Source organism: Mastigoproctus giganteus, chromosome 4, assembly GCF_048544385.1.
Source record: "Mastigoproctus giganteus isolate SK-2022 chromosome 4, ASM4854438v1, whole genome shotgun sequence".
Classification (NCBI taxonomy): domain Eukaryota; kingdom Metazoa; phylum Arthropoda; class Arachnida; order Uropygi; family Thelyphonidae; genus Mastigoproctus; species Mastigoproctus giganteus.
Genome location: NC_143578.1, coordinates 87,491,819 through 87,505,736, shown reverse-complemented (window position 1 = coordinate 87,505,736; position 13,918 = coordinate 87,491,819). Strand labels below are relative to the sequence as shown.

The following is a 13,918-nucleotide window of genomic DNA, read 5'->3' as shown; positions in this document are numbered from 1 at the left end:
TGCTCTAATTTACACACCACCTTTCCTCTGACAAGAATGGGTCATTCAAAAAGTGACTTCAGGACTTTGGACTTGTAAATAATGCTGAAGAACTGGCACCATTACATGGTGCCATTACGTGGTGCCAGTTCTTTGTAACTGGCACCACGTAATGCACTCATGTAACATCTACCTGGACCTACATAATTAACTGTTACTGGATATAAATTTAACCACACTTAGTCTGGAAAGCAACCTGTTAAAATCAAAAGAAGCGTTTTTAGCTTTTAGCATATATATCTCAGCAGTCTTCAAATGGCTTTTTTATCATTTCTCCACGTCTGACCCCACAACATAGACATCCAGACCAGACGTTCCTGAAACTGCTATGATCTCTCCTCGTACCTGCTCTTCCCTCATCACTGGCTACTATAAGAACTGAATGAACACCCAACTGGACATCTTCCTCATTGGAATGACAGCACTGAACTGATAACAATCAAACTCAGAGACTTCCCATTACACCTATCCAACTCTGCAAACCTCCCTTGTTCTGCAAGCTTTCTTCCTTTCCCTGGCCTTCGGTGGGCTCCCAGACCAGGAGTGATTCCTACGTCCCTTCCCACCTCTTCTTTCCTTTGGAGGATGCCTTCTTTCGTCATCTTCCTCCTTTTACCAACTTTGACTTCACCACTTGTACTATCTTCCCCACTCTCTTCCTTTTTTTTTTTTTTTTTTTTGGTCTCCGTCCAGAAAGCTCAGGCGACCCTAACGGAGATCAGCCAGAGGATGAAGGTGAAGGCACCCTGTCTCACCTCCCAGTGGTGATGGCAGAAATGTAGGGTTCCACTAGAGGCCCTGCAGCCAAGTAGCCAGAAACACAACAACAGAACATAACACAATTCTGCATAAACCAGACACTACACTTTTTTCTGGCTTATGCAGTAGTTCTGCATTCCATCACAGAGTATATACAGCACAGATGTGAGAAACCACAAATGGCACCTAACCCTAAATACTATGCCACTATTCTTAATATGTCAGCATTTGATGGCTTATCAAATTTATTTACTATACTCCTAGTGTTAATGTACATGCAGGTCTATGTGCCAACCTTTGCTCTTAATATCCATAGCACATCTCATATATTTGCTTTTCCCATGAGGATAAGAAAATCAGCAGGCCTCATAATCCTCACACCTTGCATTCCAAAATGCTGCATGTCTAAATTGAAGATGTGCAAGAATCAATTTTGCCTTTGCTTGCAGCTGCTATTAAACTCTTAATGTGTATCAATTTATAAGCAATCTGTACAGGATCATCATTATCCATACCATTTTTACCCAGTAGACCAATATGATTCAACCCTTTCTTTCTCAAGAAATTCTTTTTGTATGTTACCATATACAAAGAATTCCTTGCTACTTTTCTTTGCATGTTTAGCTAAAGATTTTCACAATCTGCCTTAACCTGCCTACTTCCTTCCCCCACCCCCAAAGTAACTTCATTACAAACTAGTTGATAATCCACGATAGACCTCAGTATTTCCTGATAATTTATAATCATCACAAACGTTGGTTTTCTCTGCCACAAAGCTCATCAGTTCATGTGATATCTATTTGTTAATGTGATATCTCACAATATCCCTTAGTAGTTGACATAAAGTGGTTAGTGGCCTCTGTGTTCAGTGACCTTTCTGAACATATCCTATTTATTTTGCATTTACACTTTTCAGCAACATTATTTCAGCCCATTGAAAAAGAGTTCAAAAATTCTGAGCCTATTGTAATCACCTTAACAGTAGTTATTTCTTTGAATAAATACCACATCAATAAACTATAATTATGAGAAAATATGAGAAAATTATGAGATTTAGCCATAATTATGACAGTTTCCTTGGACTCAGGGGAAGTGCCCATGGACTGGAGGTGTGAAAATGTATCACCAATTCACAAAGGGGGTTCAAAAGGTGACACAAGTAACTATAGACATGTTAATTTAACTTGTGGTCCAGGGAAAATAATGGAGTCACTGAGTTAAAGAAGCAATGCAGGATCATCTAGACAAAACTGCAGTAATAGTTAAGGCACAGCATGGGTTTGTTAAAGGGAGGTCTTGTCTGATACTATGATGTGGTCACGAAGAGGAACTGAATGTCAAAAATAATTTTGATTTCATATACTTGGATTTCAGGAAAGCTTCTGATACTGTTGCACATGGAAGACTGCTGTACAAATTGGAGAGGTATGGCATTAAGGGTAAGTTGCTACATTGGATAAAGGGATGGTTGAGTGGGAGACAACAGAGAGTGGTAATCAGTGGACACTGCTCTTCGTGGACAAATATTATTAGTGGAGTTCCCCGGGGTTCGGTACCAGGCCCATTGTTGTTTTGTGTATTCATCAATAATATTGATGAAGATATATCAGGATTAATGTCCAAGTTTGCAGATGATACAAAGGTTGGCAGGGTTGTTAATGACAGTAAAGATAGTATGCCACTACAACTGGATCTAGACAAGTTGGGCAAATGGCCTGAGAAGTGGCAACTGAAGTTTAACATTGACAAATGCAAAGTACTGCATATGGATAGCAATAACCCAAGAGAAACGTACAAACTGTGTGGTACTACACTTAGGGAAGTGGAAAGTGAAAAAGACCCTGGGGGTAATTGTGCAGTCAAATATGAAGTTTGCTGAGCAGTGCAGATGGGCTGCCAGGGCAGGTCATGGAGTCTTGTCAATGATATACGGGAATTTTGCTAGCTGGGACAGGGAGATGATTATCCAGTTGTACAAGGCAATGGTCAGGCCACACCTAGAGTACTGTGTACAGGTCTGGAGGCCTCATTTTAGGAAGGATGTAGAGTTGCTAGAATGAGTACAAAGAAGGGAACAAGATTAGTGAGGGGAACAAAGGGGTACTCTTACCAAGAAAGGCTTAAGTTCTGCAAATTGCAGCACCTGGAGAGTAGGCACCTGCAAGGTGATCTGATTGAGGTGTATAAGGCCTTCAATGGGTTGAGCAAGCTGAATGCTGATGGGATTCTTCCTCTTGCTCAGATTAAGAACCTGAGGGGGCATAGATTCAAATTGAGGAAAGACAGCTGTAGAATAGATGTGCCGAAATTTGCCTTTAACCAGCGTGTGGTTAATTGGTGGAACAGACTTCCATCTTTTGTTGTGGAAGCTGAGCTGGACAGGCATTTGGAATGAATGGAGGGGTGAAATGGGAGGGTTTTTTTTTTTTTTGGCTGATGCTGCGTAAGCTTGCTTTCTTGCATTGTATGCCACTACTAATGCTAATGCTATCATCACTGCTATCACTCCTTAACTTGAAGATTCTTACTATATGATGAATCAATGCTGATAATCAGATGAAGAATACTGCTTTCTCGTGTTGCTGCTTTGACATATTGGTTTGCTGCATATTGCTAGATAACATGTATAAACAGAAAATCAAGTAATGTTCTGCTACTGAGTGTGCTACCAACCCACAAGTTCAGCCAATGTCTGGAAAGTTAAAATCCCTCATGAGAAGACATTCTGATTTTCTGGTCCACTCGATTCATCTATGTAGTTTTTCATTACATTCTTCACAGTTAATTTGATCTCTAACACTCCTACTCTCATCTTTGTTTTTCTAGTATTTATATCTCCTGACTAACTCAATATTACACTTATTTGTGTCTACTGGTTGTATTGTTTTAGAGTCTATGTGCTTCTTAACCAGTAATTTAATTAACTCCCCCCACATCATGTCTGACATTCATGTACACATTATAATCTCCATATTCAAATTCTGTACAATTTTTCCAATATCAGAGCAACATTATGTTAACACCTTCATTGTCAGCATTTGATGACTTAACCAATTATTGTCATCAAATGCTGTCTGAAGTCATCAAATTAACCAATTTGTGGGCCTGTCCATATTTTTAATTGCTAGTCCCATGTGAACCCCCAGCAGGCCTTTAATACCCCCCTCTCCAAAGGGTTCGGTAAGAATGAATTCCACCTCAGTTGATAGCTGTCATTAATCTTTGCATCTCACCCCCCAAAACTAATGGTTTTACAATCCATCTAACACTGCCCTGATAGTATTAGCACCTCTTATATTCAAGCATATCCCATCTCTATGAAAATAGTCCCTTCTGTTAACAAGCATTGGCCATACTGAGAAAAATTCAACCCTATGAGCCTTGCATAGTTTTCACCAAAATACAAATTTATTGACCAGGCTTTTATCATAAACTTGTTCTTGTCATGTCTTGGCAAAATTTTAGATCTTTTCAAATTCAGCCCTGACTTGTGGCTTTTTCTCAACATCACCATATACTTGTTAAGTAAAGCCTCAGATTGCCTATACTTAATATTATTGGCACCATGTAAAATAATATCACGTTTTGTGCCCTTAAAAAATTATAATTTTTCTACAATATCACCAACTTTTGTCCCTGGCAGACATCCCAGTCCTATTCCACCTATCCTTATGGGAACATCCTGCTTGTAGTGATCCTGCTGTGCAACCAGTGGATGAAGGTAGACTCTAATTAACAATAATATTAGGTAGCAGCTGAGTATTTCAATCTCTTGATTTAATTCCTTCAAGGACAATGATCCTTTTCTTCAAGTATTCAGATTTCAGATTCATCCAACAAAATGATAAATTCCCATTTAATAAAAAAATCCCCCCTTTCTCTAGTGTGTGCACACACACATACACGCACAATATTTATGCATTGATACAATATTAATTATACATCCATAGTCTCATGTGAGACTATGGATGTATACTTACTCTTTTCAATGTAGGAAATTTAAGTGAAATTATGCCTTGGAAAATAATTAAGAATTATACTTATCCCTTTCCTGTTTACAAATTCCTGCTATTTCTTAAACGCTCTGCAATATTCGTGATGGCAGTGGCAAACTCTGTTAATGTATCACTTTTTAAATATTTAGATAATTACAAAAATGAACAAATCTGCATAAATAAGATGCTTAAAACTGTTCCTTTACTACGGATCACAGCGTTTGTTAAGCAAAAGAAACTCAAAATTATTCCAAGAAATGGCCTGAATTTACAAACTGGCTAACTAATGCCACCACAGATAGAATGCTCCTTTGCCTAAAATTTAACCCCAGTTTTGGTAACATACCATCTGATATCTTTGTCAAATTCACTTTAGTTTAACTTGTTTTTTATTACTTCTGGAAAAATCTTACATTTATCACATGCATAATCACTTTTCTGTATATTGTAAAATTATATTTGGTTTATTCTGCACTATGTATTGTATATAATTAATGTGAGCTGAGAACCTAGCTTTCCTTTCCACGTAAGCACTATTAGTATTTCAGATTTGCCATTTACAGATATTGGGAACCAAACTCTAAGGTTCTTGTGCCCAGTTCATCTGTTTAGATTTTACTTTATTTTATAGTTGGCAAAATTTATATACTACGAGTAAAATTTTGAAAAGGTAATTTACATTACATTTTTTATAAATTCCTAGAATGGTGGCAAGAAGAAGTGGAAGCAATGGAACAAACAAAATCAGGAGCACAACTTAAAGCAGCTCTTTGTGGAGTAACTGATGAAGAAGTTGAATATATTCAGGCCATTGAAAACAAAAAATTGGAGGTTTTAAAAGCCAGTAGAGAAGGGCAAAGACATTTATTTCTTAATAAGGTGAAGTAATAAATTTTGTTGTTGGTTATTTTATTTGTTTGTAAATAGTTACTCTTTACAAACAAATAAAATAACCACAGTAATAATAACAATTTTCTTTTGTAGTTCTGTAATTCTTCTATTTAACTAACCCCAAGGGCTCACATCTGGTGAGTATGGGCTTGGAACACCCAGGGTCTCTCTCTCTCTCTCTCTCTCTCTCTCTCTCTCTCTCTCTCTCTCTCTCTCTCTCTCTCTCTCTCTCTCTCTCTCTATTGTAATTATACGATATTATTAGCAAGAATAACAAAGTTTTTTCCAATATAAGTTATTTATTCAAATCACTATAGAAGGACACTTCCAACACAAAGTGTATCACTTGGTGAGCTGTGTGACACAATTTGTGCTGGTTCAGTGAAATCATCAAAGAAATCAGAGATGCCACCAATATCTGTGGACTGACCTAAATCACTAATACCTTTATACAAATGGAATCTAAAAACCATGTTATACCATAAATATTTTATAAAACGTAATACTCCAAAGATGGAAGTCACAAATCTACAACAACATGATCTAGAAACAGGATCTAGAAAAGTTAGGCTGAGAAGTAGCAACTGAATTTAACATTGACAAATGTAAAGTACTGCATATGGGTAACAGTAACCCATGAGAAATGTACCAACTCTGTGGTACTACACTCATAGAGGTGGAGAATGAAAAAGACCTGGGGGTAATTGTTCAGTCAGATATGAAGTTCTCTGAGCAGTGCAGATGGGCTGCCAGAGCAGGTCATGGAATTTTGTCAATGATCTATAGGAATTTTGCTAGTAGAGACAAGGAGGAGATGATTATCCCTTTGTATAAGGCAATGGTCAGGTCACATCTTGAGTACCGTACACAGATCTGGAGGCTTCATTTTAGGAAGGATGTAGAGTTGCGAGAACGAGTACAGAGAAGGGCAACAAGATTGGTGAGAGGAACAAAGGGGTGTGCTTATGAAGAAAGGCTTAAGTTCTGCAAGTTGCAGCATCTGGAGACTAGGCACTTGCGAGGTGTTCTGATTGAGGTGTATAAGGCCTTGAATGGTTTGAACAGGCTCAGTGCTGACGAGATACTTCTGCTTGCTCAGACTAAGAACCTGAGGGGGCATAGATTCAAATTGAGGAAAGACAGTTGTAGGATAGATGTGCAGAAGTTTGCCTTTAGCCAACGGGCAGTTGATTGCTGGAACAGACTTCTATCTGTTGTTGTGGAAGTTGATAGCTTAAATAAATTTAAGGCTGAACTAGACAAACATTTGGAGTGACCGTAAAGCTAACATATCAGGCCTGAACCTGGGTGTGACAGTATTCCTCTGTGAACTTCTTACACTTTTGGAAGACTGCAACAGATTTCAAACAGTACAGCATCCATATGTGGCTATCATACAACAGTAAATGAGTTCTCTTGTGGTCGGTGGCTCTTTATGAAATTTGTTTGATTTCAGTGAACCAGCAGGAACTTTCAACAAAGTGTGTACCACATAGCACACAATGCAATATGCTTTGTGTTGAAAGTGTATACTCATACAATGGCTTGATTAAATAACTTATATAGGAAAAAAAACTTTCTAAGCTATTGTTATTATTGATGTTGCTACAATAAATTATACTTAATGTATAATGACTGCTGCCATTTTGACAGCAGTTTTGAGACCTGGTCACCATTCAGTCATAAATGGCTCCTACTAGTGAATGTGCCAATCTGTTAATAATATGAGAAATCTGTGTGAGCAACCATCAAGCAGCACATAAAAGATAAATTTCCAGTGAAACATATAAAAAAGCTATATATATATATATATTTACCTTTAACCCCTAATACCAGGCTGCATTTACCCCCCAAAGCATATAGTTAAATTGTGCAGTTTGAAATTTGTTTGAAATTATATCAGTATTATATCAGGTTGTTTGAAATTGTATGAATCCCTTCCTTAAAATACAATCCTTAAACTTTTACTATTGTGATATGATTCCTTACCAGATACATAGTCAGGTGGCCCCCGATCGTTCCCATAACTCCACAATCAGCTCTATTGTGTTGAATACAGTACTCTGTAAAGACCAGATAGTGTGAGTGAGTTATATTCAGTGGTGTGCTGGAGCCGGCTTGCACGAGCCGGTTGTTAAATTTTCAAGAATTTTGCAAGCTGGTTGTTAAACCGACAGTCGCTATAACAATCCACAATATCCAGCAGCATTTGGTCGATAATCTTGTATATGGTGACACAGAAAATCCAGCTGGAGAGTGCTTATTTCGGCACCCTTTGTGTTTCATTTTCCCCACTCCTTCCCTACACAGCAGGGAAGAAATTATCTCAGAAATTTTACAGGATTATTATTTCCAAAAAAACAGCCTGCTTCAGTCCCGTCCCGTTTTCAAGTGTTGTTAGTCTGCTGGGGTGAAAATTTCCATCGTGAAATTAACTAATTATTTCTATAATTTCTATTCTATCTACAGAATTGAAACTATCAGTATATATAAACAGAAGTGTTTTCTTTGATATCCCAACTTTAAAATTCAGAAAAATCTATTAATTTACACGCAAACAGCAAAAATGTACGTTCAGATATACATTTTCAAATTATTCCCAAGAAAAACAATCGGGCATTGACCTTGATTATAGATCGCGTCACTGAATATGTTTGAATATCTCATGTGAGTGCTCCCCCGCTGGCTAAAGGGAATTATAAGTTACATGGAGTGGTGAGTGACACAAAGGCCCCATCACTCAAGAGCTCGATACAGGAAAAAAATAATAATAAAAAAATGCACGCAACTGTTTCTTGGAATAAGAAATATAACCGAAAGAATTGCAATGAATTTTTTTTGAAAAATAAAAAGATTGTACTTCCTTTCTTCAATCTGTATTGGATCTGCTAACAGAAAATCAAGGAAATTCATCTAACAGAAGCCACAATAGAAACAGAAAAAACTGGTGTAAAATCGATAACACTGCAGTGCACATTTAATAAAAGAAAAGTTTGCTTTATTGCAATTGTTTTTAGGGAACAATTGCAGCATGTTTTCTGGATGTACATTTTTTCTTCTAACAAAATTTCCAGAAAATATTTCTATTGATAGCTGCGTTATAAACTTCGAAAACTGGTGTCAAAAGAACTTTGCATGAACATTAATCAAACAATGGCATAACCAGGATTTTTTTTTGTCACACATTCTCAAAGAAGCACCTAATGCTAATCTACTTATTATTTTTGGTTTTAGTTAAGAGGTGCCTGAATATCTGTATATATATGTATTACAAAAACATTTTATTAATAATTAATGTAATGTTTTTATAAATTATTTTTTTAATATTTAATAATTTTTTTTTATTCCTTACATATAATACATGTAACGAATACAACATATCATATATTATATGATATGTTATATAAAATATAAGCAGTACCTATACAATCATGAAAATAAACATGTGAAACAAAACGAACTGCAAAAATAATACATAAACAGTGAATTATATATGTAAAAGTCAATATTTTTAAAAACATTGAATAAATATTTAAGTAAGTTGCACAATGTATATCGCAGTATTACTTTTCTAAAAATGTGCTACAATACCAGATTTCAGTATCAGGAGGGTACAACATTGCTGCTGATACTGAACTGAACAGTAGTAATCCTTTATTGCATGGAAAGTAATCCATTACAGTGTGGGTTGTGGAGAATGCTTTCTGCTTCAAATGGATGGCAAGTACTTGTCAATATTCCATCTGTAAATAATGTCAAGTGGCATGAAGACAGTAACAATAGGTGTTTTATTGTGAAAAGTCCCTTGCAGTAAAATCAAGCAGGAAGTTACCCTTTACATTATCGAAAGTCGAGGCTGACTCTAGGAGTGTGCAAGTGAGGCACGTAATTTTGGGATAATACAGTCTACTTAATGCAACCAGTGCATTGTTTTTATTTATTCTGTTGTATTGACCAAAGGTGCAGTGCACAGAAAATTGATTTTATGATCAGATGTGATTTTTTAAATTACAAAAAACTGGGAAGCAAGTGTAAAATCCTAGAGGACATCTGAGGATGCCCTAAAAACTAGGACATTTCCTCAGAAACAAGGACATCCTGGTAACCCTATTTAAGTAAATTGGCATTTTTCACTGTATATTGTTAAGATATTTGCTATATAAAACTTTGCAACCATTTTTAGAAATTTAAATTACTCAATTGGACCCCTGTTTAACGAACTCCTTTATAGCTAATTTTTCTATTTAGCGAATATTTTGAATTCCCTTTGGTAATTACATTTAAAATAGTTTCCGTTGAGTGAACGAAATTTTCGTATGACGAACGGATTAGGAGAGACTTAAGGGTACACACTATTTGCACTTCTGGCCTTCAGGCAATTAGTGCTGTTGCTAAGCACGAATTAACCCTTAAGAGAGCTAAAGGGATTACCATTCTACAACTTAGTGTACTTGTAAAACTTATCTGGCCACCTGTCCCACATACCGAGAAGTCATGCTGGTGAACAGTGAGCAGATCAAGGGGTATTCCCAAATTCTCTAACTGGGAATTAGCAGAAAATGATTTTCTTTTACCCTGACAAATAATTATCTGTTGTTCTGTGGAAGTGTGTCAACCACACTTTCCGTAAATTTTCCCTTTCTCTGTCACAGTATCTGAATATCTGAATGACTCTGATATTTTGGGCAGTTTCAAAAAAAAGAAAAAAATTCAAATTTAAGAACTAGTGACAATATCGATGACGAGAGAAGGAAAATAAGGACAACAAAGGTATTAAAACTTCTAAACATGAAATGTTGGCAGCTTTTGAAACTTCGTTGAGGCCTGCGGTGTGAAGAAAATGTTCCTGAAAATACAAAGTATGTTAAAACTAGGGTTACCATACGTCCTCGTTTCTGAGGATGTCCTCATGAAGTTTGCACTTGTGTCTTAGTTTTTGAAATTTAAAAAAAAACCATCTCATCATAAAATGTATTTTCATTAAATATTCTGTGCGTTACACCTTCGGTCAATACAACAGAATAAATAAAAACAGTGCACTGGTTGCATTAAGTGGACTGCATTATTCCAAAATTACACAAGTAGACTGTATCATCATTATTTGTCTAATTGAAAATTGATATTAGTAGATTATTGGACTAATTTATGAATTTTAAGGAATTTGTTTCTGAGAAAAAGAAAGATGATATGTAATTGGGAAAACTTATTAGCGCATAGAATGCAGGCTGAATATTTTAATCAATGCAAGAGTTCCAAAGTATGTTCCGAGCTTTTAAAAATTGCTCAATGTACATTTTTTTATTTTTCTCACAATGGAAAGTAGAGCATGTATTTTCATTAATTAGCAATTAGAAATAATATGGGCAACATTAGAAATAATATGGAAACAAACACTGAATTGTATTTTGTTGGTTACTTATACATGCATGTAATTTCAAAATGGATTGTAAAACATTTTATAATTACAGTACTTACTTTGTAATCCAAACTTACTGAAAATGATTGGCAGTAACAATAAATATGTATCATAATTTTTTAATAATAAATATAAATTTTAAAATTTCCTCATTTTCGAAACTAAAAATGTCCTAGTTTTTGAATTCTGGATCTGGTAACCCTAGTAAAAACAAATGTAGATATTTTTTTAATGATCAATGTACACTAAAATCCAGTGTACAACAAAAGATAACCAAATATTTTTCAAAATAATTCTCAATATTGTGCACCTCATGTATGTATGCAAAAAATCATATCATAATATGTTATGTATTAATAAATTGTTTTGAAATGTTAGAAAATTTATTTCTTCACACTTATTTCTGATTTAATTATCATCTTTGATTGTATTTCTGAATGTTGAATTATTTTTGATTGTGGAAAAGGTTATATTTCTTTATAACAAAATTTTGCAGGCAAACAATCAATTTTGTTATATAGAGGTCCGACTGTAGATTTATTTTATTAAGGTTTATCCCACTTTTGCAGGTGTTCTGTTCATTTAAGAAGTAACACTCATTTCAGTAAACTCTTGTAACTTTTTTTTTTTTTTTTTACTTATATCCCTTTGGAAATACTATTTCCTGAGGGCTCGTACTGGTTTCCTACTATTTTTTTCTGCAACTTTTCTTACAATGTAAAAGTTAGTTCAACATTAATAACTTTGTATTTGTGCATTTTCAACTTAGATGCAACAGTTTTATTTAACTGCCCATGTGAGAGAGTGGTAACAAGACTATGAGTGAATTAGTATTAAATAAAAATAAAAAAATGTCATGAACTGTGATCCGTAAAGTAAAAAATGAAAAGAATTACTAGTTTCTTTTCATCATTCACAGTTAAGAAATCAAAAACAAGTGAGAATGCAAATGAAGACTTAACTACAGAGACACTGTCAAAGGCTGTTTTTGTTCCTGATAGTGTACATGAGCAACAGCAAGGGATGACTGACATAAATGCCTGACCAAGGTTGCTCGACCGTTGATCAAAAAATAAAAAAAAAGACTCATGTGCAAAGTCTAATTGGCTAAATTATCAAAATAAGAGACTTGGCTGTGCATTATGTAAACAGATTGGAACAACTGGAGTGGAAAATAAGATGGGCATAAAGAATTCTAAGGATTGGGCAAACAATGAAGTTACCGAGTTTGGCAAAAGCAGACAGCAACTACTAATGTCTTTAAGAGAGAAAAGATTTTGCATCCCCTGGCAGTGAAAATACACCGGAGTCCGGGAAAGGCTAGTCACATGATTGATCATGTCTGATGGCATCATCCCCACAAAGGATTGTGGGCGGCAGGTGGCACCACCTAGGGGCAGCAATCACAATTAAAATCAACTTTCGGTTGATTATAGAGAGTCGGTTGTTAAAAATTTGTCAGCACATCCCTGGTTATATAGTTCATCTGGCCTAGGACCTGATCCCTAGTTACTGTACCAAGCACAGAGAGCTGGGCCAGGTAGTCTCTGATGGGACAAACCCTGGTGTCACCTGAGCTTACCAGGGAGGGTCCCAAATAAAAAAAAAAATTGAAGTTTTTGTTGGTAGAGAGCATTTTAAGTTTCGGATAATAGGTGAAAGCAAAGAAGGTAAGTGATAGGAAGGCTTTCACTAGGAATTGGAAGGATAGGAGACAGAAGGGAAGCTCCTGCAGAGGCAATCCATCCTCCAAGGGGCGGGGGAGGATGGGTTGCCGTTGAGGGCAGCAGAAGGTGGTAGGGCCCACTAGGTGAAGTTTTGGGGTGCAGAGGGGAATGGCAGTGCCCCGGGTGTTTGGAGATGATTAAAAGCATAGGGTTAGAGTGCTATATGTGGGGAAAACGTGTTGCTACAGCCGCAGCCAGTGTCAACATCCTGCACCTTGCCACCCAAAAGGGTAAGCATGGTGTCAGCACAAGCAATGAAGAAATATCCAAATTGGGTGGTGCATCTCCCAAACTGCATGTTTGGAGGGAGCGGCACCTATCAACAAGACATGAACGCCACACATTAGTCGTGTGCTATATGTGGGGAAATGAGTACACAGGTCATTTTAGAAGTATTTTTTTTTTGTGTGTGTTTTTTCGATGTACATTCAGGGTTGCATAACAAAGAAGACAAGTTACAACATTTACTCTCACGTTTTTCCTGCTTTACTCGCCAATCTTACATACTGTCAGGTTCGATGTACTCTGAATATAAACAACACTTTTTTTTTTTAGTACAGATCACAATCACTCATTTGGCCATTGCATAGTTTACACGTGACCATCATTCATACCACAATACGTTAACTTGCAATTACAGTATTATTTTATATATAAACTCATATTCAGAGAACAAAAAATAACCATAATATTACATCTTTCCTCTCCTTTCACCCTGACTATAGTTTAGATGTCCATGTGAGTCACACCTTCCACATATCTGATAAAACCTTCCACTGGTTTTCATGTACTCATGAACTGCATTTCTCTGCATTAACTATGTGTACATCCCAAGAATTTAGTACTAGCAAAGTCATGCCATTGTGTACTTATTTTTTACTACTTGTGTCAATAATGTCAGTTCCATATTAGTGATATAATTTTCTAAATGTATGTTTCTTTATATTCTACTGTAAGCCCCTATATCTGTCTCACTAGTTGTCCCTGGGTGAGCTCAGCATTGTCAGTATATTTCCGTACAATATAAATTGTACATCTCAACACGGCCACACTGGCCCATCACTTTGTCCAGAATGCCTCTGGACAAACCT

General features: G+C 36.1%; 1 protein-coding gene across 1 annotated transcript in view; it reads left to right on the top strand.

The window, feature by feature from the left end:
* The window catches only part of LOC150086888 (IQ motif and ubiquitin-like domain-containing protein), a 257,010-nt gene that overhangs the window by 82,359 nt on the left and 160,733 nt on the right, over positions 1 to 13,918 (top strand). The window contains exon 6 of the mRNA XM_090371662.1: positions 5,497 to 5,672. Within this exon, the coding sequence (XP_090227788.1) occupies positions 5,497 to 5,672 (176 nt within the window). The remainder of the gene's footprint in view (positions 1 to 5,496; positions 5,673 to 13,918) is intronic.